Source organism: Marmota flaviventris, chromosome 9, assembly GCF_047511675.1.
Source record: "Marmota flaviventris isolate mMarFla1 chromosome 9, mMarFla1.hap1, whole genome shotgun sequence".
Taxonomy (NCBI): domain Eukaryota; kingdom Metazoa; phylum Chordata; class Mammalia; order Rodentia; family Sciuridae; genus Marmota; species Marmota flaviventris.
Genome location: NC_092506.1, coordinates 60,754,010 through 60,777,527, shown reverse-complemented (window position 1 = coordinate 60,777,527; position 23,518 = coordinate 60,754,010). Strand labels below are relative to the sequence as shown.

The 23,518-nt window shown below is 44.2% G+C and overlaps 2 protein-coding genes across 12 annotated transcripts; one reads left to right on the top strand and one right to left on the bottom strand.

Moving 5' to 3' along the window:
* Positions 1 to 15,968: 15,968 nt before the first annotated feature.
* Anapc15 (anaphase promoting complex subunit 15) lies at positions 15,969 to 19,104 on the top strand. 11 transcript variants are annotated; one of them, XM_071616457.1, is made up of 7 exons: positions 16,469 to 16,484; positions 16,864 to 16,928; positions 17,209 to 17,291; positions 17,421 to 17,550; positions 18,108 to 18,167; positions 18,467 to 18,604; positions 18,745 to 19,104. In XM_071616457.1, the coding sequence occupies exons 4-7, from the start codon at positions 17,431 to 17,433 to the stop codon at positions 18,802 to 18,804; spliced, it is 378 nt and encodes a 125-aa protein (XP_071472558.1). In that variant the 5' UTR covers positions 16,469 to 16,484; positions 16,864 to 16,928; positions 17,209 to 17,291; positions 17,421 to 17,430; the 3' UTR covers positions 18,805 to 19,104. The 11 variants fall into 11 exon arrangements, with proteins under 11 accessions (XP_071472555.1, XP_071472559.1, XP_027798314.1 ...); XM_071616460.1 differs by lacking the exon at positions 16,469 to 16,484 and adding an exon at positions 16,498 to 16,769 and having other exon boundaries at positions 17,426 to 17,550; XM_071616456.1 differs by lacking the exon at positions 16,469 to 16,484 and adding an exon at positions 16,498 to 16,769.
* A 572-nt stretch (positions 19,105 to 19,676) lies between these two features.
* On the bottom strand, positions 19,677 to 22,093 carry Tomt (transmembrane O-methyltransferase). The gene is made up of 3 exons (XM_071616449.1): positions 21,764 to 22,093; positions 20,533 to 20,729; positions 19,677 to 20,065 (listed from the first exon to the last, which is right to left on the bottom strand). Exons 1-3 carry the CDS (start codon positions 22,020 to 22,022, stop codon positions 19,745 to 19,747), a joined length of 777 nt encoding a protein of 258 aa, XP_071472550.1. The 5' UTR covers positions 22,023 to 22,093; the 3' UTR covers positions 19,677 to 19,744.
* Positions 22,094 to 23,518: the final 1,425 nt, after the last annotated feature.

Sequence of the window (23,518 nt, the reverse complement as noted above, 5' to 3'; positions counted from 1 at the left end):
AACCACCATTCACATACCAAGTAACCCTTTGGGGAATAGCTACTGACATGGTATAAGGAAAGTATGTGGCTCACAGGGGGGACTTGATATCATCCACTATTATAGATTGGTGTTCTCCTTTGGAGAGGCCCCCCCAAGATCACCTAATGCCTCTATGACCTCCCACAACTTACTTTCCCATCCCTCTAATTTCTTCCCTGTCAGTAGCAGCCACCTCCTCCTCCCAGACCACAGTCCATCTTCACCTAGTCATGAAACTTACCTTGTCTGGTGGTGCTTAGTATCTACACAGATATTGAGTACATCCATCCCAGCCCATAGAATCCTGGGCTTGTCACCCCATTCAGCAGTCACGAAAGCCAGAAACAGCAGCTGTGGCATCTGCCAGTTCATGTCCATCTATTCCACCTCACAGACAGGTGTGGACGGCCTAAGGGAAAGGCAGAGACCACAGGACTCTCCACCAGGTTTCCCAACTTCCTCTCAAACCCAGATCTTCTTCCCTCCCTACCCTAACTACTCTACAGGGCAGCTGACCCAAGAAATGAAAGGCATGTAGAGGTGAGAGGATGCCCTTCCCTGGGCCTGGAGGCAGGTGTCTACCTGCCACCCCCCCATACCCCACCCCCATCCCCCGCCCAACAGCAATTCAAGTCCAGGCTCTGACACTAGCTTGATCTGTCAAGTCACCTGATGAAGCTACCTCCTCTAGACCTCCTCTCCTGGATTTTTGCCATGTGAATGTTGCAATTTGAAATAATTGTAGATTATTATAAAGTTTTTTAAATAGTTTCCCATATACTTTTCATCCAGTTTCCTCAAACATTGGCATTTTAAATAACCAATGTACAATTATATTTAAAAATCAGAAAATTAACATTGATGAAGTACTACATAATCTATAAACTTTATTCTATTTTCACCAGATTTCCCACGAATATCCATTTCTGATTCAGAATCCAATCCATGATACCAGTTTGCATTTAGTTACTGTGTCTCCTTTGTGTCTTCCAATTTATGACAGCTCATCAGTCTGTCTTTGTCTCATGTCTCCTTGACACTTTTGAAGAATTACTGGTCAGTTATTTTGCAGAATGTCCCTCAATTTGGGTTTCTCTGATGTTTTTTCATAGTTAGATTGAGATCATGCATTTTGGGCAAGAAGATCAGAGAGATGATATCCCATTCTCAGTTCATCATATGAAGGGGTATATGATGTTGCTTTCTCTTACTGCTAGTGACCATTTGGTTAAGGTGGTTTCTTTATCATACAATCATGAGTTTTCCCTTTACGAGTAACCAGTATCTTGTTGAAAGACATTTTGAGATTTTTCAAATATCCTCATCATATTTTAATCCACTTATGTTAACATCTATTCTTGCCTGCAACAATAAACCACAAAGTTATGGGATGTTTTGTTATGCAAAAATGGATAACTAGTAAGTGTTGCCTTAAGGTTCTGAGCAAAAAAAAAAATTGTCTTATAACCTCAATTCATCCATATAGCAGTTTCTCTTACTAAAACTAGATCCAAGGCAAAACACCCCCTGACACTAATCTTTATATTGAAACAGTTATAAAACTGAGTAGTAATAATATTCATACTTATTTTACCCTCTTTTAACATTCTGCACAGTTGTTCTAAGACAGTGAACTGAATAATTGTTCAGGAAATCAGTGCAGTCTCAATTACTTTCTGATTAGTCCTTGTGAGACAGTAAACAAAAGGATTCCCCAGGAAAAAATATTGACTGCTAGCTGGGACATGCTTGTAATCCCAGCTACATGGGAGGTTGAGGCAGGAGGATCACAAGTTTGAGGCCTGCCTATCTAACTTAGTGAGACCCTGTCTCAAATTTTTAAAGAGCTAGGGAAGTAGCTCAGTGGTAGAGTATGTGCTTGTGAGAGGCCCTGGGTTAATCCCAACTTCCTCTCAAGCCCAGATCTTCTTCCCTCCCTACCCTAGAGCACTGAAACCAAAGCAAAACAAACAAACAAAAACTGTTTCTTCAAGGCTTCTCAATCATACAAATATGTCTGAGCAGCTGCTGAGAAAATGCTTCTATGGAAGCTGATCACACATCTTGGACCTTCACTCCCCATAATTATTCTATCAGCCATAGTCACATTAATCTTATTTTGCAAATATAGCAGTAGTGTTAGGAACTACCCCACCATGTCCTCTGAGTCCTAAAAGAGGGACATGTGCCTTCAACCAATGAACTTCTATTCTAACATCATATCTTCCATGAAATCTATGCCCTCCAAACCCAGGTTCCATTGTCATGATCAAGGTCAGGTCTGACCAACTTGCCAGTGATGCTAAATATAATAATTCCTGGTAATTTTGCCAAAACTAACTTTCACTGAGTTCACTGGAATATCTTTAATCAATGTCTGATTCTCATTAGCCTATAGATGAAAAGCACATTGATTTGCCATTGACTTTTTGTCCTCTGTGTTGACCTGGAACCCATGATGTTTGTGGCTGCTCTTAAAAGCTTTTTATCTCAAGTGACCAAGGATAATGGCAATTCCAAAATGCCTGTACATTACATCAGGGAATAGTTGTTATCCCTGAATTCAGCATCTGGGTGCCCTCAGCTCCTGGGGAGACCAGGCTACTGTTGAGGGTGGGTGAGCCAGTCTTGCAGCTGGATGCCATGGTGCTAGTCTTTAGGAGTAAGGTTACCCCACTAACTGCCTTGCATGTTGCTTTCTTCGTTTTATAGATATGCCATAGATGTTTTCTTATCTCTGTATATAGATCTATGTGATTCTATTTAATTAAATAACTTTATGACTTTCAGTGGTGTCTAGTATTTCACAGTCACCATCAATGCTGCAGTGAATGTCCCTTTATATCTGTAACTTTATATATAAGAACCTATCTAGGGGCTGGGGCTGGGGCTCAGTGGTAGTACACTTACCTGGCATGTGTGAGGTACTAGGTTCAATTCTCAGCACCGCATATAAATAAATAAAATAAAGGTCTACCGACAACTAAAAAAATATTTTAAAAAAATAAACTATCTAGTAGAGGGATTTTAAATGGTGGAGCTTCTGTGGAAAACAGTGTGATCATTTATCAAAAAATTAAATGTAGCTGGGTACAATGGCAAACACCTGTGATCCTTGGGAGACTGAGGCAGAGGGTTGCAAGTTTGGGACCAGCATCTGTAAGGTAGCGAGACCCTGTCTCAAAATTAAAAATAAAAAGGGTTGGGGATGTGGCTCAGTAGTAGAGTACCCCTGGGTTTAGTTCCCAGTACTGCCTCCAAAAAATTAAATATAGAATAACTATGTTAGTAAGGTTTTCATCACTGTGATCAATATACTTGATAAAAACAACATGGAAGAGAAAACGATTATTTGCACTTACAGTTCAGAGGCTCTGTCCAAGGTCAGCTGATGCCACTGCTCTGGGCCTGAGGTGAGGTAGAACATCATGGTGGAAGGATATGGTAGAGGAGAGCTTTTTGGCTCTTGGCAGCCAGGAAGCAAAGAGGGAGAGAGGGAGGGAGGGAGAGGAAGATGGGAAGGAGAGGGAGGGAGAGGAAGAGAGAGAGAGAGAAAGGAGAGACAAGAACAAGATATAACCCCCAAGGGAAAACCCCCAGGGCCTACTGTCTCCATCGGTGCCCACTTGCCTGCAGTTACCACCCAGTAGTCCCTTCAAATGATCCACTGATGTGATTACACCTCTCATCATCCAAACATTTCGCCTCTGATCATTTCTTCTTTGCCTAATACATGAGCTTTTCAAGGGACACCTCATATTCAAACTATAACAATTACCATGTGATCCAGTATTTCTGCTTTTCGGTATATACCCCAAAGAATTGAAAGGGCTCAAGTAGATATTTGTATACCCATATTCAGAGCATTGCTATTCACAATAGCCAAAAGGGGGAAGCAACCCAAATGTTGATGGATGGATAAATGGATACACAAAATGTGGTATATACACAGGATGAAATCAAAGGGTGGAATTGACCCTCAAAAAGGAAGGAAATTTTGACATAAGCTACAATATGGATGAGCCTTGAAGAGATTATATTAAGTGAAATAAGCCAGACATGAAAGGACAAATGTCATCTGATTCCACCTCTGTGAGGTACCAGTGTAGTCAAATTTATAGTCCATCAGGGAAGTTGAACGTCATTTTCCATTGCAGGTAAGGAAACTGAGGCTCTACCACTCCCTCCTCATTGCAGCTCCCTGTTCCCCTCTGCCATTGTCCCTTTTGCTTTCAGCCTCCAGGGCCAGGTTAATTTCACTAAGATTCCCTTAGTCCAATTTGGAGCAGTCTCAAAGAAATAAAAGGGGTGGGCTTCAGAGATGATTATGCCTTGGACCAGGAGGGTAGCAGATGGGGATTCATTCAAAAAATAAATTCAAGATTAGGCTTGGGGCTGGGGTTGTGGCTCAGCAGTAGAGCACTTGCCTACCAAGGGCAAGGACCTGGGTTCGATCCTCTGCACCACATAAAGATAAATAAAGAATTATGTCCAACTACAACTAAAATAAATAAATAAATAAATATTTTAAAAAAGATTAGGCTATTAGGCTTGTTTTTTCAGTACTGAGGATTGAATCCAGGGGCACACTACCACTGAGAGCTACATTCTCAGCCATTTCCTTTATTTTATATATATATATATATATATATATATTTTTTTTTTTTTTTTTTTTTTTTAAGAGAGAGAGAGAGAATTTTTTTTTTTAATATTCACTTTTCAGTTTTCGGCGGACACAACATCTTTGTTTTGTATGTGGTGCTGAGGATCGAACCCGGGCCGCACGCATGCCAGGCGAGCGTGCTACCGCTTGAGCCACATCCCCAGCCCTATTTTATATTCTTAAACAGGGTCTTTTTTTTTTTTTTAGAGAGTGAGAATTTTTTTTTTAATATTTATTTTTTAGTTTCCGGTGGACACAACATTTTTGTTTGTATGTGGTGCTGAGGATCGAACCCCAGCCGCACGCATGCCAGGCGAGCGTGCTACCGCTTGAGCCACATCCCCAGCCCTAGACAGGGTCTTGATAATCTGCCCAGGCTGGCCTCAAACTTGTGATCCTCCTACCTCAGCCTCCTGAGTAGCTGGGATTACAGGTGTGCACCACCATGCCCTGCCAAGATTAGTTATTGAATGCCTACCATGAGCTGATATTCTAGTCAGGTGGGAAAAGGAAATGACAGAAAACACACACACACACACACACACACACAGTTCGCTGAAGAAAAATAAACTAGGGTAAGGGGATAGAGAATGATGGAGAAGCCTCCTCTCTTCCTGTGTATTTAGGTCAAAGTCTCTAGAGCACTGTACAGATCCCAAGGTCAGAAAGTGAAACTTCACATTATAAATTCATCTAACATTCTGCTGTGGACTGAAAAGAAAGAAAAAAAGTGGACCCTCATCACATGTATTATTTCATCTGACTCTGACAAGAACCCAGTAGGGCAGATAATGTCCCTACTTTACATGTGGTTTGGAGGTGAAGTGTCTTAGTCAATGTCAGAACATAATGAGGAATTGATGAGCTAGGCCCAGACCCAAGTTCTCTACCCTTACCTGCACACTACAGATGCTTTGTGTATCCAAGTATATACATTTTGGTGTCTTGTTCATTTATCCAACAAATATTTACTGAACTTATACTAATGCCCAGGTACTATGCTCAGTACTGGGACTAATGGTAGATACTCATGACTCCAGGAGACTAGGAGAGAGAGAGATTTAAACAAACAGATACACAATTAAGTGTATAATTGAAATCAGGTGATATTTGTACACCATGTTCACAGCAGGATGATACACAACAAGCCAAAAAGTGAAAACAACTCAAGTGTCTGTGGGCAGACAAATGAATAAACAAAATATTCATACAATACAGCACAATTCAGCCTTAAAAATTAAGCAAATTCTGACACATGCTGCAACATGACTGAACCCTGAGGATATTACGGTAAGTTAAATAAGCCAGTCGAAAAAAGAAAGATACAGTAAGAGTCCACTTTTATTAGGTGTCTAGGATAGTCAAAATTAATAAACAAAAAGAAGAACTGAGTGAGGTGGTACATGGCTGTAATACTAGTGACTTGGGATGCTGAGGCAGGAGGATTGCAAATTTGAGGCTGGCCTTGACAATTTTGTGAGGACCTAAACAATTTAGTAAGGCCTCGTCTCAAAATAAAATATAAAAAAGGGCTGGGGGTGTGGCTCATGGTTATGCACCTCTGGGTTCAACCCCTGGTACCAAAAAAAAAAAAAAAAAAAAGTTAAATGGTGATTGTCAGGGACTTGGGGAAGGGGAGAATGGAGAGTTAGTGTTTAATGGCTATGGTATATATACACAATTTCATATATATATATATATATATATATATATATATATATATATGCTACACTGTATATATTATGTATATGTGCATGTAAATATGAATGTAGAGTTTCAATTTGGGAAGATGAAAAAGTTTTGGAGATGAATGGTGGTGCTAGTTACACAATACTGTCAAGGTATTTAATGGCACTGAACTTTATACTTAAAATGCCTAAAATAGTAAATTTTATGTAAATTATATGTAATATATATTTTACCACAGTACTGTTATGACTGTTATGGTTTATGTATTAATTATACTGTACTTTTTTTTGTATTGTGGGTTGAACCCAAGGGTGTTCTATCGCTGAGCTACATTGACAGCCCTTTTTCATTTCATTTTATTTTATTTTTATTTTGAGACAGGGTCTTGCTAAATTGCCAGACTGTCTAACTTTCTTGCTTCAGCCTCCTGGGAGCTGGGATTACATACAGGTGTGCACCACCACACCTGGTTTACCATACTTTAGAGTTTACTCCATATATATATGTGTGTATATATATATATTCCATATATATTTAATATATGTATATTTTTTAAAGGAATGGCCTTTTTTTAACCTTTATTTTATTCATTTATTTTTTGTGGTACTGAGGATCTAACCCAGGGTTTCGCACATGAGAGGTGAGCGCTCTACCACTTAGCCACAACCCCAGCTATATATATATATATAAACTGTAAAACTGAATATCATGTTACACCCACTACTGTCTCTTAGTTGCATTCCAGAGGCCTCATGGGGTGATTGACATAGACCAGCTACATTTGTGTAAGTGCTGTCTATGATTGCACAATGACAGAATCTCCTAAGGATTAGCATTTCTCAGAATGTGTCCTCTTTGTTAAGTGACACATGACTATACTAAGTGAACAAAACCTCCAGGACTTGGAGACCTTTTGGATGTGTGGGGAGAGGGAAAGATAGAACACAAAAATAACTCAAGCTTCTGGCTTGTGACCTGGGGAGAGTTAGAGCTGCTTTCTGAAATATAGCAGGGGCAGGGAAGGGGGAGGGGGGCACTGACTTGTGTTGCTGCAGGAGTTCTGGACATCAGCCATCTTGGTGGCTGCAGCTCATGGTCATGCTGATTCCAGCACCCAATTCCCCACTTCTACCCAGATCCCTTTCTCACTTTTTCAGGAATTTGTTTAGGTGTTATCATTACTAAGGGTTTTTCTAACCACCTTCTTTCCAATATTGTGTTCATTCTCACCTGTGCACTCTCCTCCCATTCCCTGGTTTTATTCTTCTCATTGCATTTAGCAACAGTTGATGTTATTACGCATTTGTGTACTGTTTTCCTGTCTCCCTGACTACACTGCAAATGTCATGAGAGCAAGGGATTTGTATGCATTTTGTTCAGGACTTTAATTCCCACTGCTTAGAACAGTGCCTGGCACACAGTAAATGTTCAGTGATAGGACCATCATCCCAGGTCTAGACTCCAAAACAGCTTTCCAACTAGCCTACCTTTCCCAGCTTCTGCTTACATCCAAACCCTTCTGCACACACCAAAATTTATGGGATTTTTGCTTAAAAAACTGGGATTATTGCTTAAAACTGCCAATTGAATTGGGCCATGCCCCTGCTTGTAATTCTTCAGTGATCAAGATTTTTGATAATTCTGTGTATTGATGAGATTCTGTGGAAATAGTCACTGTCATTGGTGAGAGTGTACATTGGAGAGCAATTTGGTATCTTTAAAAGGTATTAATGGCCAGGAGCAGTGATGCACAGGAGCAGTGGAGTCCCAGCGACTCAGAAGGCTGAGGCAAGTGGATCCCAAGTTCAAGGCCAGGCAATTTAGCAAGACCCTGTCTAAAAATAAAGAGCTGGGGATGTAGCCTCCATAGTCCCTGGGTTCAATCTTTAGTAATGGGGGTAGGGGGTTCGTAATGTAGGTATTCTTCAACCTAGCAATTTCATGTCTAAGAAGTTACCTCCTAGGTGCTGGGGCTGAGCAGTAGGATGCTTGCCTAGCATGTGTGAGACACTGGGTTGGGTCCTCAGCACCACATAAAAAATAAATCAATAAAATAAAGATATTGTGTCTATCTGCAACTAAAAAAAATTAAAAAGAATGTTAATTTCTTTTAATATTATTTTATAGTCTTTTTAAAACTTTTTTTTTAGTTGTATATGGACTCAATGCCTTTATTTGTTTTTATGTGGTGCTAGGATTGAACCCAGTGCCTCATACTTGCGAGGCAAGTGCTCTACCACTGAGCTGCAACTCCAGCCCCTATAGTCTTTTTTTTTAATTTTAAAAACTGTTGCAAAATATATATAACCATAAGTGATGGGATTAGATGTGAGGGGTGGAGGAAAAAGAATCGAGATTCCTGGAGTGCAGAGAGTGGGTGGTACAGGGAGAGATTTGGTGAAACTGTGAATGTTTGCTATTTAGGAATAAAGGGTGGTTTTTGTGAAAAGCTAGTACTCAGAGTAGGAGGAAACAGGCAGACCTGCCTGGAAATGCCCAGGAAATGGAAGCAAAGGGCGGAACCCGGGAACACAGATTGGTGGACAGCCAGGCCATGAGGCTGTAACTACCTGTTACTAGATTGGGAGAATTTGCCAGGCGGGTGGTCAGGCAGGCAGGAACTGTCTGATCTCCACCCACCATTTCTGCTTCTGGGGGAGTTCCACAGTGTAGGGTTTGCTGGAGGTCAGAGCAGGGTGGATGTTATTAAATGCCTGAAGTGCAATCTGAGATCAGATGGAAGAGGGATGATATCTGTCCATAGCCTGATCTCCAGGACCTGTCTTTTTGTCTATTTTTGCTTCAGTAAGAGTGAGAAAACCTTAGCTGCAGTAAGCAAATATATGCAAACCCATCATGCAAATAGGATCCTGGCTAGAGCACCCATCCTGGGGCTGGCATTCTGGAGAATTGAAAGAGAATCCATAGAGCTCCCTTCTAAATCATCTATTCATCTTAAACTCAAGTCAGATCCAGAGAGTCCTCAATGACAGACAATAAATGAGACGTCCAGTGACCCTGAGACAGAGGAGAACCTTATTCCCCAGGGGCACTCCAGGCCAGCCCTCCCTGTGGAGCTCTCCAGTTCCATGCAGCATTCCTCCTCATACATGTTCTCCTGCAGGGGTATTCTCCTCATTCCCCCACAGCCTGGTGCCGGCCCAAGGATCCCTCTCTACCTGAAATGTCTCTTCTTTCCTCCTCCTGTTTGTCTGACTCTGAGGCATCCTTCAAGGCACAGCTGAAGTCTCCCCTGCTTAAGGCAGACTTTCTCAATGTCTCTTCATCCTCCTTCAGGGTTATGTGTCATCCTTTGAGGACAGGCACTCACTGTCCCTTGGTTCTGTTTCTCTTACAGTGCCTTTTGCGAAAGAGATGACACAGCAGGGCCTCAGCCTTACCCTGAGTACACTACATTCTTTCAGGCCTTGTCCCCTCCTGACTGAAATGCCCTTTCCTGACTCCACTATCTTGCAGGTCTCATTTCCTCTGAGGAGGCTTCTCCATTCGCCTCCCACATGTTGCCCTTCTTTTCTCAATGTTCCCACTCTTCTCTTTTCTTAACCAATCTCCATTACAGCATTCATCACATGAATTAATGAACATGAACCAATGGAAAAGTCAATTCATTAGGAAACACATACTGTAAAAAACACTTATTGAGTGGCTATTCTTCTCTAGGCATTGTGCTAGGTGCTGGGGAAATAGAGATGAATCACGTGGAAATCTGCCCTCCAAGGCCTAATGATTTACTTTATGCCTCCCATATAAGATTGGGAACCCTCAGAAGATTAGAACTTAAATCTGATTCCTCTGTGGATCCTCATCACTGAACAAGTGACCCACAAAAAAGATCTGTGGAATGAATAACATTCTTGAATTATAGCTTCAGCTCAGATGAGCCACTTCATGTTTCTGAGTCTCAGGTTCCTCCTCTGTTAAAGGGGGGCAGGATTCCCAGGGCTGAGGTGAGGATGAGAGGAAGCTGAAAGCCCCTTGGAAAGCAAACAACCCTCTTTATGCATGAAAGATGGTGACTGTGACACTTTCCTCTGTCCCCTACCAGGGCCCAGCTACAATACTCAGGGCCAATGGGATGAGTAAGTAAGCATTTCAAAATGGTATTAAATTCACACCACTCAGCCCTGGCCCTCCTTCCTGGTCCTGGAGAATTCTCTGCATAGAGTCATGAGTTTCCATCTCCAGCCAGAGAGTTCTGGATTTATTTCTGACTGTTGGGAAATTCCCATCCTATCCCTGCCTTCAGTTTTCTAGGCCCTTTTTATGTACAATAGAAAGAAGAGATAGGTAAAAGTTTAGAATAGAAAGGGCCAGGCCTGGGAATCTCTTCCAGGGCCTCACATCAGGGCAGGAGACACAGGATAGTATGTTAGAGAAAGTGGTAGCTTGGGGATGGGGAGGGACCTACCTGGGGTCCCCAGCAAGTTAGTAACAGAGCTAATACTCAGGATACTTAGGTCCCATTCTATCCACTCTCCATATCTGTACCACTAAGGCCCTTTCCCAATCTGGGTCTTTCTTCATCCACATGTATCTAATTCTGTCCAAATGGATTCTCTCTGTTCTCCATGTCCTTGAATGTAATGTGCTTCTTTGTGCACCCCCTTCTCCAACTTGTCTACCAGTAGGCTTAACTCCTACTCATCACTCAAGGCCCACACAAATGTTTCCTTCTCTGGAACAAAAGTCTAAACTTAGTTTGTCCAGAACTCATTCATCTCTCCTTCCACTGTGTTCTTACAGCTTACTCTACATACATTGATTTTTAACACCACCCTCTTCTATAATTGTCTTAGTCCTCCCTAGCCTGTATTTTTCTCTAGGACATAGATTTTTTTTCTGTTTCATCACTCTGTCCCAGGGTTTAACAAGGTGTCTGGCACTCAGTTGACACTCAATAAATGTCACCAGCTAATTAGTCACCATGACTTGTTGAACTCCGCTGAGGACTGTGGAAAGAAACTCTAGGTTACTGGGTAATTTCCAGCAGGTCAGAGATGTCAAGAAGGATAGAATGCAAAGTGTGCCTGAGGTAGGAATCCTGTAAGAAAAAGGAACAGAGGAGAAGATGCTTGAGGCCTCGACCTCGATCACTGAAGGAGCAGATGAAGTATCCAGAGGTCAGGCCTGGCCCTGGGGACATAGAAACCATTCAGTCTCTACCCTCAAGGAGCTCATGGTCAGCTGAGCAAACAAAAAGAAACACAATCTTGTACAGAACTGGGCTATGTTAGATCTCTCCCTTCTTCCTGACACCCTTCTTTACTTGGCTTCCAAGATACTGCCCATCTTGCCTGGTTTTTTAAACTTTTTGGCCTTCTTCCTCCATCTGGTTTGCTGCTTCTAGTTTCCTCAAATGCTTAATATCAGGGGAAACTATTTTCCATCTACACTGCCTCCTTTTGTGATCTCATCTAGTCTCATGGCTTTAAACATCATCTATGTGCTGATGACTGATAAACCCAGCCTAATTCCATCTTAAGACTGGGAGCCATCTAGTCACAAAGTCATGAAAAGTTCATTTCTGTTTTACTATAAAATACTGAGATTTCTAAACTTGTTTAGAACTCTTGCCCATGTTCTGAACTCACCCATTCCTGGCTTTTCTTGACAACCCTCCCTAAAACCTTAGTGGCACCTCATAAATCCTGGTTCTCCATGATCAGACAACAACCCTCTCTGAAACCTCAGTGGTGCCTTATAAATTCTGATGTTGGGATCTGAATTTACTCCCTACCTTAAAATATCAAGCCATGTAGATCATTAATCTACTAATTGCCATTGTATTATGTCTGCCAGAAACCTGTTAGCTGTAAGTTCCTAAGAACACCCCCCTTGGTAACTTTTTGTGCTATAAAAACCTTTTCTTCCCTGAGAGCTGGGCTGTTCTTTGGTCTAGGTTTTGGGTGAGACAGCCACTGGCCAGCTCTCCTTGTGTACAAAATATAAGCTTGCTTTAATTTGGTTTAAAATTGGATTGGTGGTCTTTTCTTTGCATCCTGGCTCAAAAATGACTCCAAAATTAATATATCCAACCCAGATCTCTCTTTTTTTAACATTTGTTTTTTTAGTTGTAGTTGGACACAATACCTTTATTCCACTCATTTAGTTTTTTAGGTGGTGCTGAATATCAAACCCAATGCTAGATAAGCGCTCTACCTCTGAGCCACAATCCCAGCCCCCCAGATCCCTCTTTTGATGTGCATACCCATATACCTTCATGTACCCTCTACATTTCTAATGGCCATCTCAAACTCAATACATCCTATTTTAGTCAGCTTTTTTGCTGCTGTGGCTAAAAGACCCAACCAGAACATTGTAGAGGAGGAAAAGTTTATTTTGGGGCTCACAATTTCAGAGGCCTCAGTCCATAGGTGGCTGGCTCCATTTCTTGGGGCTATGAGGTGAGGCTGAACATCATGGCAGATGAATGTGGTGTAGGGAAGCAGCTCAAATGATGATCAGAAAGCAGAAATTCTACTTGCCAGATACCAAATATATACCCTAAAGGCATGCACCCAGGGACTCAGTTCCTACAGCCACACCCTACTGGCCTTCAGTTACCACTCAGCTAATGAATGAATTCACCAATTGGGTTAAGACTCTTATAATCCAATCATTTCTCCTCTAAATTGTCTTGTATTGTTCTCACATATGAGCTTTTGGAGGACACCTAATATCTAAACCATAACACACCCCAAAATTGAGCTTCAGATAATGCTCCCACACAGACAAAAAAGCACCTCCTTAAGCTTTCCCATCTCAAAAAATAGTAATACCAATAATTTAGTTGTTCTGGCCAAAAATCTTGGTTCTGTTCTCCCTCTGATCCTCTGATCCTATCAGCAAATCTTGTGTCTACCTTCTCTTCTAAATAAACAAAAAACTCAGCCACTTCTCATCTACTTCTCCTGGGTTATTATAATGGGCTCCTAACTGGTCTCCCCACCCCTAACATTGTATCCTTGTTCCAAATCTATTGTTCATAGAACAAAATATCTCTATTAAAATGGAAATCAGATTGTATGGATTCTCTGCTAACAACCCTTTGCTGATTCCCCAACACAAAGTAAAAGTTCTTATTAGGACCTGCAAGGTCATAGCTATTCGGTTCCTGCTTTGCACTTGCTGCTCTCTCTGAAATACCCTTCCCCAAATATCAGAAGTCTATCTCTTCCTTCAGACCTTTACTCAATACCTTGCAGTGACATCCGTGGCTTGCCCATCTAACACACCTCCCCAACAATATTTTATTCTCACTTCTTTTTCCCCCTCAGTATTTACTACAATCTTAAAGCTATTTTATCTAGCTCCTTTATTGTTTATCTCTCTCATTAAAATGGAAGTTCATGATGAGGAACTCTTTGATCTATTTTGTTTACTATTGTATAGTCACTACTTAGAATATGTGATGGAATCTACATATTAACATTCAATAGGTATTTGTTGAATGAATGAAAAGGGTGGATGTTTCTAAGAAAGCAAATTTTATTCTATAATGAAAATCTGTTTTTAATTTTTTTTTGAGGGGGGTTTACCAGGGATTGAACTGAGGGGCATTCAACCACTGAGTCTCATCCCCAGATCTATTTTGTATTTTATTAGACAGGGTATCACTGAGGTGGTTGGCGCCTTGCCATTGCTGAGGCTGGCTTTGAACTCTCAATGCTCCTGCCTCTGGAGCCACTGGGATTACAGGCAGGTGCCACTGCAATGGCTCCAACCCTTTTAAATATTTTATTTAGAGACAGGATCTCGCTGAGTTATTTAGGATCTCATTAAGTTGCTGAGGCTGGCTTTGAACTCACGATCCTCCTGCCTCAGCCTCCTGAGCCTCTAGGATTACAGGGGTGGGCTACTATGCCTGGCCAACCCTTTTTATTTTGAGACAGGTTCTCACTAAATTGCTCAGGATCTTGGTAAGTTGCTGAGGCTGGGTTTGAACTTGTGATCATCTTGCCTCCCAAGCCACTGGACTTATGGAATGGCTTGGCAACATAATCACTTTCATTAGGCACTGTACTCTCCTCTTGAACAGCTTTTTTTTTTTTCCTTCTATTGTAGAAATTTATTTAGTGTAAGTAAACAAAAAATGAGTACAATGTTTGTAAAGGACAAATCAATGGAAAGAGGTGTGCATTTTGGAAAACCAAAAGATTTCTTCTTAGACCTTAAGTTTCTGAGCACACAGAGGGTGCCTCAAGGAAAATGAGGAGATATTTAAGAGTTTGGTGTGGCTGTCTAAACCTGGCATCTTATTCATTTCATCCTGCTCTTTTTTAGCAGAAAGGAAAAAAAAGTGGTGGGAGGGGAGGAATAAATATTGAAGAAAATTACTAAATGAACTAAATGTCCATCATAGGTTTTAATTTGTTGAACAGCTGTTAATCTCATTCAAATCTCACAGCAGCCTAGGACAGGAGGAAGGCTGGGCAGATTATGATGCTGGTTAAAGAAGAAACTGAATGTAGACATAGGAAAAGGACTGGTCAAAGTTTACACAACTGGTTGGGACAGGAGTGGAACTGTGGATGATTGTTGGCCCTGAAAAGAGACTAGTAGGTGATGAAAGCAAATGAAAGAGGATTCAAAAAGAAAAAGAAAATGGAGGCCGACCTCAGAGGACCAGCGATGCTTTATTCAGCACTGGAGGGGCACATCTTTGGCGAGGTCGGGCGGGGGGCGGGGGGCGGGGGGGGGGAGGCGGCAGGAGAGCCTGGTCATGGGAGGAGTTTTGGCTAATTTAGGGCCAGACAGGAGGGCAGGTAGGGGAACAGTAAGGGAAATTCCCTCCCTGGGGCCTACTGTCCATATCATTCAGGTGATATAGTTTAATGGGAGCTGGGTTTAAAGGGTTTCTTCCACCAGAAGCTGTGAGGATGTCTGAAGGGAAGGCTGAGACAGATGCATCACCTAAGGAGGGGAAGAGGTGACCAGATTGACCTCTGAGATTTGGTCCAGACGCGAAAGGGTCAGCAGAATTCCCCAGCAGCAGAGTGCTGTGCCTGAAGCTAACCAATACCTCAACCATGTATGTAATCTCTAATATCACAACTGGACAGGCAATCTTAAAAGATTAGTGAATTCACTCAAGGTGCAGGGTCTGATATCCCCACTGGACTGTGAAGTCTTTGGGGGTAGTGACCATATTCACAGATTTATCCCCAGCTTCTAACAGAACCTGGAATACAGTGAAGACTCAAATAATTCTATTCAAGGCATACATTAAATAACGAATATGTTCAAATGGGAAACCAAGTCTGCGAGAAGACATATAGGAGAAGCGTAAGATCACCCAGCGACTCTGGGCTAGAAGCAGATTTTCCGGGACACACCAGGACTAAGACCTTACACCAAAGCAGGTTGACGGTAACCATTTTGGGTTAGCGCGCAAATACGGCCCGGCCACGAAGGGGCGGGGATAAATGGGTTCCTGCTGGCCGGGTCACGGTGGAAAGCTGATTGGGTGGAACGCAAGGCGGTGCCAAGAGGTAGGCGCCGCAAATTTCCTTCTCCACCTTGTACCGGCTAATATACAAACGTCACTTCCGGTGTGGTGGGCGGGAGCGGGAAACAAAAGGACACGAAGGACGCATGCGTTTGGTGGGTCCCCGGATTTTGGTGGGTTCTTCCGCTCAGGCTAGGGGAAGCGCTTCCGGGTCGCCGCCGGCTGCCGCCTCCGGCGGGGTAAGTACAAAAGCGGGGCTGCGGCCGTCTTCTTGCTCCTTCTTTCCTCTTTCCCCCAGGGGAACCCAGCCCTTTGACTTGCCTCCCCAGGAGCTCCATGTTCAGATTCCTTTAACCGTAAATAGCTTCTGCTCATTGGCCGCTTCCTCAAGACTAAGCCCCACCCTTTCACACAAGACCCGTCATTCATTGGTGTCACTTCCTGTCACCCAGCATTTCTTTCAGTTAATTGGCTCTACCCAGACCCCGCTCCTTTCACGATTAGCGACCCTATAAGGGCAAACTCCTGTCCGAGTCCCGCCTCTGCCTTCTTCCTGTTGGTCAACCGCACGGTCATTATCGTAATGAGCAAAGACTGGGCGGTGGCCTGTGAGGTTTTCGGAGGCAAGATCTCTGTCCTTGGGTTAGTTCTAAGGTGTCAAGAGTGGACGCGCTTGGCGTTGGTCGAGAGATGGTCTTGGGTCGGTCAATAAGTTAGGGCAAAAGCTAGAAAACGAGACAGCTCTTTTTTTTTTTTTTTTTTTTTTTTCATCTCACCTCAGTGCCTGGCCTGGATTCCTTCCCTGCACTAGTTTTTTAAGTCCCAACTCACCTTGTGACCTGAATCCAGTATCTTCCTGTCGCTGGGTCTCAGTTTTCCTGTCTGTGAGCTAAGAAGTTTTAAATCAGAACCTTTGGGATTTATCTGGTCAGCTGAGTTCACAAAGTTGGATTTGTTCTCTTAAATATTAGTTCATCCATTCAGTCTTCCGTCTGCTTACTCATTTATTCATGCCTTTTAGAATGCTTACTGGACCCTGATAGCACGTGGTGCAAGCCCCCAGTTTGACGGGTCCATCAAGAAGTGGTTAGTGTCCCAAATGTTTTGAACTGGTTGGGTGTGGTATGGACCATCATAAAGGGGCAAAAAGTAAATTTTAGGGCTTGGATGGGGTAGACATAAATTTCATTAGAGCCCTGCTTTCCCTAATTTTGTAATACCAGTTTAAAATCTGGATTCTATCTCTACACCTGGCTCCCATTCTCTTACCTCCTTGAACAACCAGCCTACGATTTGATTTATCCATTATTTTATTTACCAGAATAACTGTTAGGGTGATATAATTGTTATTATCCCCATTTTGCAGATGAGGAAACAGGCCCAGAGAGGTTAAGTGACTTGGCAAAAGTCAAACACCTAGTGAGTGGTGGAGCCAGGACTCAAACCCAGGTCTGTCTGATTCCTAGAAGGAAGGCCTGCTTCCCTGCTACCTTCCACTCCACCCCGTCCCTAAATCAAATTACAACCAAATAAAAACCAAACTAAAACAAAACACATTCACCTAACACTTTCCCTCAGTCTAGGAGCCATGTCCACCTTGTTCCCTTCACTCTTCCCCCGGGTGACTGAGACACTGTGGTTTAATCTGGATCGGCCCTGTGTGGAGGAGACAGAGCTGCAGCAGCAGGAACAGCAGCATCAGGCCTGGGTGAGTGAGGATCTAGCAAAGCATAGCACAGTCAGAAACATATCCCCTATCCCTCCCTCTGGCCAGGACCCAGCCTTACTGTAGGACCTGCCCTGGAGAGTTTTTTTGTCCTTAGCTGGGAATAATCAGGCTGGTAATCAGGGGACCAACATTCTCATCTTTATGGTACCCTGATTTGCTGGGGACCCTGGAAATTCTGGGACAGATTAGAACTTAGGCTTCTGACACTCAGCCCAAGCTCTGTTCCTCAAATCACAGGAATTAGCAATTTTAATCATTTATCAGAACCTAGCAGATGGCGTGTTTTAGGTTAATTATCTCACTTCACCTTCATCATAATTATATGAAGAAACCAAGGCCCAGGAGATTAAGTAGTTGAGTCAGATTTATACATGGCAGATAATGGGAGAAAAGGGATTGAATTTTCCTGAGAACCGGAAAGAAGCTTTTCCCCAACACTTGATGGTTTTCTTGAGGGCAGAGTGGGCCAGTCCCATGTCCCTGACCTGTCCTGCTTGGGCCCTAGCCTTGCTTTCCCCTCCCTGTTTTGCCTGCAGCTTCAAAGCATCGCAGAGAAAGACAACAACCTGGTACCTATTGGCAAGCCAGCCTCAGAGGTGAGTGGCTCCTGCAAGTGGGGCCTATGTGAGACCCAGGGTGGATCACAACTGTACTAATTCTGAATGTTCTGCTTCTGACTTGGTGCAATTGTGGTTCTCAGAGTGGGCCAATGCTAAAAAGGGGAGCTTAATGGGGTGGGCATTGGGCCTAACACCAAGGTCCTGTAGAACATCTATCAGCCTGCTAAACTCAAGGTGGGGGCAAGGTCAGGGAGAGGGAGGTTTCCAAGTTGGCCAGCTGTTATACTGGTCCAGGCAGCCCTGTAGGGCCTACAGGCTTTCCCCTACCCCACCAGCACTATGATGATGAGGAAGAGGAGGATGATGAAGATGATGAGGACAGTGAAGAGGACTCAGAGGATGATGAGGACATGCAGGACATGGACGAGATGAATGACTATAACGAGTCACCTGATGATGGAGAGGTCAATGAGGTAGGTGGGAGTGTAGGGGAGGGCCTCTGTTCCTGGGCCCCTTACCTAATTAATGGCCAACGGGTACAGAAACCCTGGATTCATCCAAGGGCCAGATCTGGGGCTGAGGCTGGCTGAGGCCCCTCCCCACCCACACCCAGCCTCCTCTCCAGGTGGACATGGAAGGCAACGAACAGGATCAGGACCAGTGGATGATCTAGGTAGACAAGGCAGGGTGGCCTCAGGGCGATTCCAGGCCAGCCTAACCTACCCTACATCCCTGCCCCAGTCCCTCAGCCTGCAGAACCAGCTGATGGCCCCAATGCCTAAAAGCTCACCCTTGGGCACTTCCTCAGCTGCTGCAAGAACCTGGTCTCCTTGACCCCTCCTAGGCCATCAGTTGGCCCTTGAATTCCCAGAGCCTGAGCCTACCCCACCTGCCTGGTCAGTACCTCACCCCTTGGTTGCCAGGTCTGGTTTCTTTCTAACTCTCTTTAATAAAGACACAGGAATGACTTTTCCCCCATGTCTATTCCCTATTTGTTGGTGGGGCCCAGAGGAGTGCATATCTTTTCCTAGGCTTTGGGGAGGGGACATTCAAGGGATATAAAGCAAACCTAATTGGCCAAGTGGGCCAGGTTTGGGAAGCCTGCGCCTAAGCTCCTGTGTCATTTCTCCTGGCCCAACTTGGCACCAAGCCGATCCTTCAGGCCTCTCATTATCTGCTTTTTCCTCTGATTCCATGCAGAATGGTATGGGCTAGGGAGGAGAGGCTTTCTGAAGCCCAGATCTGAGAAGCCCTCATGCTCTCCTAGCCAGCAACTTTAATGTTAAGAGAGTGGATTAAATCTCTGAGCAGGGCAAGACTCCCCTGGAGTCACCCAGCAAACCAGTGACAGAGCTGGGTTGGGGGCTCAGGCCCATGGACTGTTGTCTATCCATGGATCTCTCCAGAAGGAGGGGGACCAATGGAACCAAGCAGCCTGATAGAATATGACACTTTGGGTCAGTGTGGAGGCTGGAAGGGTAAAGTTAGGGAGAAACGCCCCCCAGCTCTGAGCCCAGCACATGTCAGGCTCCGAACAGGGAGGAAATAAATGTTCTGAGGTCCTTGCTTGGGCAGGGGTAGGGAGTGTTGGTAAATATCCCTGGTCCTGGACCTCAGCCAGGTCCAGCATAGGTAAGCTGGGCTATGCCATCCTTGATAGCTGGGAAGTCTGGGAGGCCAGTGTGGTGGAGCCGACAGCGGTAGTGGCCACAGCTCTTGGCATACTGTAGGAAGCGAGGCGCACCAGGGAAGAGCACATGGTCAGCCAAGACAGTTGCAGCAGCTGGCAGCAGAGCATGGGCCTCTAGCAGCTGTAGGTCCCGCAAGTAATACCGGGGCCGATGTGCCAGGAGTACAAGGTCTGCCTGACTCAGCTGGTGCTGGGCTCGTAGGCGTGGGATCACCTCCTCTGAGCTGCCAACAATGAGCTCCACCTGTTGGGTAGGAGGTACTGGAGGTAAGGATTGGCCAGATTGCTTTCCCACTCTGGACCCAACCAGGATCTGGCTTACTTCATGTTAGGCATTTCTAGGTGCTTAGAACCCAAGAAATCAGGATTAGTATTGTTATTTCCATTCTGCCCATAAAGAAACTAAGATTCAGAGGATATGTTCTTTGCCCAGGGACTCACAGCTAACTAGAGGAAGGCTAAGATTTGGATTCATATTTGCTCGGCTCTGGAGACCTTCCTCTTAGCTGCTACTTTTGTCATGCAGAAGAAAATATTTGCAAGTGACTTGGGACAAGATGATAGGAGCTCACACATCCTCCAGGATCCCAGCTGCCTAAGTGAAGCTGCTTCCTTCTTCCTAAATGGGAATTCCTCAAAAGGGAGGCCTGGCTAGGGCAAGGCCTGGGGTAGCAGAGAAAAGATCAGGGTCAGGGGCATGGGGAGGCTGACCGTGTGCTCATCGAAGCCAGCCAGGCGAATGAGTTTTTCAGCTACTGCTGCTGTTCGTGGGTCCGGCTCCACCGTGACAAGGCGACCCCCAGGGGGCAGGGCACAGGCAATAAGCAAGGTGGAATATCCACAGTAGGTGCCTAGCTCCAGCACACAAGCAGGAGCCTTCTCCTCCACCAGCCGCACCAGGATCTGACCTACAGGGTGAGAGGGCTGTTGTAGAACACATGGGAGATGGATGCAGGGCTCCTCATGAAAAGATATCTTCAATGCCCACCTGCCTCATTGCAGCTTCAACCACCTAAGATCCTACTTCTCTTGGATCATAACTACAGCTGCACTGCTCCCCGCTAGTCTAGTCTTCACTGGACTAGAAATCTATATAACATATCTGATCTTATCAATCCCTGCTCCTATGATTCTAAAAGCTTTTAGGACTGGACTTGAGAACCTCACCCTGGTGTTTAGGAACTTCTCAGACCTGATCCTATCCTACCTTTCCAGCTACAGTTCTCAGCTCTTCTACCTATAACCTATATAACAGCCATCTGAAACAACTGCCCAGAATCAACCATGCTGTCTCATTCCTTCATGCTGCATTTGCATTTGTGGTTGGCTTTGCCTTTCTACACCTTTCCCTATCCACCTGTTAAACCTGAAACAAATCCTTCCAGACTCAGTTCAAATGTGGCTTCCTCCAGGAGAGCCCAGGCAAAAGCAACCATCCCTTCTTTGAGACTCCTGAGAAGCTTCCTGTTTCATCCCATTTTATTGTTCATTGGATATCTTTGTGATCTTGAATTTCTTAAGATTGTGAAAGCACTTGTGCTGGGAGTCGGGTCTGAGATAAATCCAGGTAGGCACTTTTCCTGATGTAGAATCAGATGTAGAAGCCTCTTTGGTAGGGAAGAAAGACTGGGACACAGATAATTAGAAAGCAATGAGTTACGTTATTCTTCCGTGTATTTTGCTCCCTTTGAGTCCAGCATTTGTGGCTGGTTCTATTGTGGCCTCTACCTCCTCTCCCAGCACTTAACACATGCCTGGTACAAATAACATGGCAATAAATATTTGATGGATAAATGAATGACTTAATGCAGGTCTCTCATTCCCAGATCAGAAAAAAGAGACCCAAAGAGGGTCACTAACCTGCCCAATTCACCAAGTAAGGCAGTGACAAATCCCAGATCTTAGGGGTACTTCCTGGAGCAGAAGGCTAGGTAACACTGACCTTTGACAGGCCCCATATGGCTCAGGTACTCGCAGTGGCTACTCCAGTGGTCCAGGGTGGTGAGGATGTGTCCAGGGTCTCCAGGTAGGGCATGGGTGAGCACATAGCTGAAGGCTCTCTCTTCAATCCGCATCCCTGACAGGCAGTCTTGGAAACTCCTCAGTAAGACTGTGCGCAGCAGCAGTCGGAAGTGGTGCCGATATCGCACCAGCAATGTTACCACCAGTGGCAGGAATGCCAGTGCAATGGCAGGGGACATGATCCCTACCTGGGCCTGAGATGGAGGGAGGCAGGGAGGGGAAACCCACACCACAATTTGTCATTCGTGGTCTTTGCCACTAGCAATTATTAGGCTCACATTTTACAAGCCATGGCTAAGGAAGATTAAGTCTTTTGCCCAGACTCACACAACAGAATTGGGATTTGAATCCAGGTTGGTATGATTCCAAAACACTGTACTTTAAAGGATGGCATACTGTCTATGTTCAGCACCCAACCCCATACCACCTCTTAATACTACTGACTTCTGGTCCCATCTCCACATTGCTACAACCCATTTCCCTTCATCCCTGAAGTCACCCCTTCTTCAGGACTTCTTTCTTCAGTTCCTCCTAGGATATCATACCCCCACCATATCCCACTGTACAGTATGGTGGGGGTATGATATGGGTCTCTTCTGACCCATTACTGTGTTGCAAAAGAGCAAAGCTTTGTAGTCAAAAAACACTTCACTGTCACTGTGGGCTGCTTCAGTAAAGGTAATCAAAACACTTCCTAAGGTGTTAGTGCGATGTCTTCCCACACCAGACTGTCCCTTTACTCTTCCCTGGGAATGGAAGGAGTCCTTGATTCTATATTTCATCTCCAGTCCTATCTTCCCTCTTATATTCCCCTTCCTCTGTGATCTCTCAGAATTCCCTTTATAAGTGCATACATACACATAAACACATCACACACACTCCCCTCCCCCAGCCCTCTTCTCCAAGTCCTTCTCCCATGTTCTGGACCACCCTCCCCTTCCAGATCTGACTTTGCAGGCCTTCTTTCAAAGCTCCTGGTTGGAGGTGGGTAAAACATTATATGAATGGATGTGAATAGGTGAGTGATAGTGGACATGAACTGGGTGTGCTTGTGAACCCAGAAGGCCCGCTTACCTGGGCTGGAAGCTCCTGCTTAGGGAAGACCGGAGTACAGGACCAGAGGGGAAGTCCTTAGGGGAAGTAACCCTGAGACAAGAAGCTGGACCTGTTTTCAATAATTGATGCTGAAGCTGCTGTTGTTATCTGAGACCTGCAGTTCCAGTTACCAGACCCAGGGACAAGCTGGAGCTGCCTCCTGTCCGTCAGGAGCCTTCAAAAAATGTATAGAACTCCAGGGTCTTGATTTGAGGGTAACAAGTGCTACTAGGTTTGGTGATTTCTCCAACTTCTGTGATGACGACATGGACATGGTGTGAGCCAAGGTGATAGAATGGAATTTACTCAATTCAAAATTCAAGTTTTCTCTAAGCAAGTGTTAGGGCTTGGGTCACAGAGAAGAATTAGAACCTGTTCCTGTCCTTCAGGAACTCCAAGTTTGATAGAAGAAACTGATCCGGGAACAACAAAAGACAATATGCTGTGATCCTAGATTAGATGCTCCACTAGTACAAGGACTTTTGACTGTTTTTTTTTTTTTTTTAAACTACTGCCTATCCAGATAAAACACTGTAAACATTTGTTGATTTAATAAGTGAGTGAAACCAGGTATAGTCTG

Excerpts from the sequence above, each read along its gene's own strand:
- Anapc15 (XM_071616454.1), top strand. The coding sequence starts at position 15,989 with ATGCGTTTGGTGGGTCCCCGGATTTTGGTGGGTTCTTCCGCTCAGGCT. Across the intron at positions 18,168-18,466 it reads TTGGCAAGCCAGCCTCAGAG|CACTATGATGATGAGGAAGA; the intron begins GTGAGTGGCTCC and ends CTACCCCACCAG. Across the intron at positions 18,605-18,744 it reads ATGATGGAGAGGTCAATGAG|CCTCCTCTCCAGGTGGACAT; the intron begins GTAGGTGGGAGT and ends ACCCACACCCAG.
- Tomt (XM_071616449.1), bottom strand. The coding sequence starts at position 22,022 with ATGTCCCCTGCCATTGCACTGGCATTCCTGCCACTGGTGGTAACATTG. Across the intron at positions 20,730-21,763 it reads CCATATGGGGCCTGTCAAAG|GTCAGATCCTGGTGCGGCTG; the intron begins GTCAGTGTTACC and ends CTCACCCTGTAG. Across the intron at positions 20,066-20,532 it reads CTGGCTTCGATGAGCACACG|GTGGAGCTCATTGTTGGCAG; the intron begins GTCAGCCTCCCC and ends CCTACCCAACAG.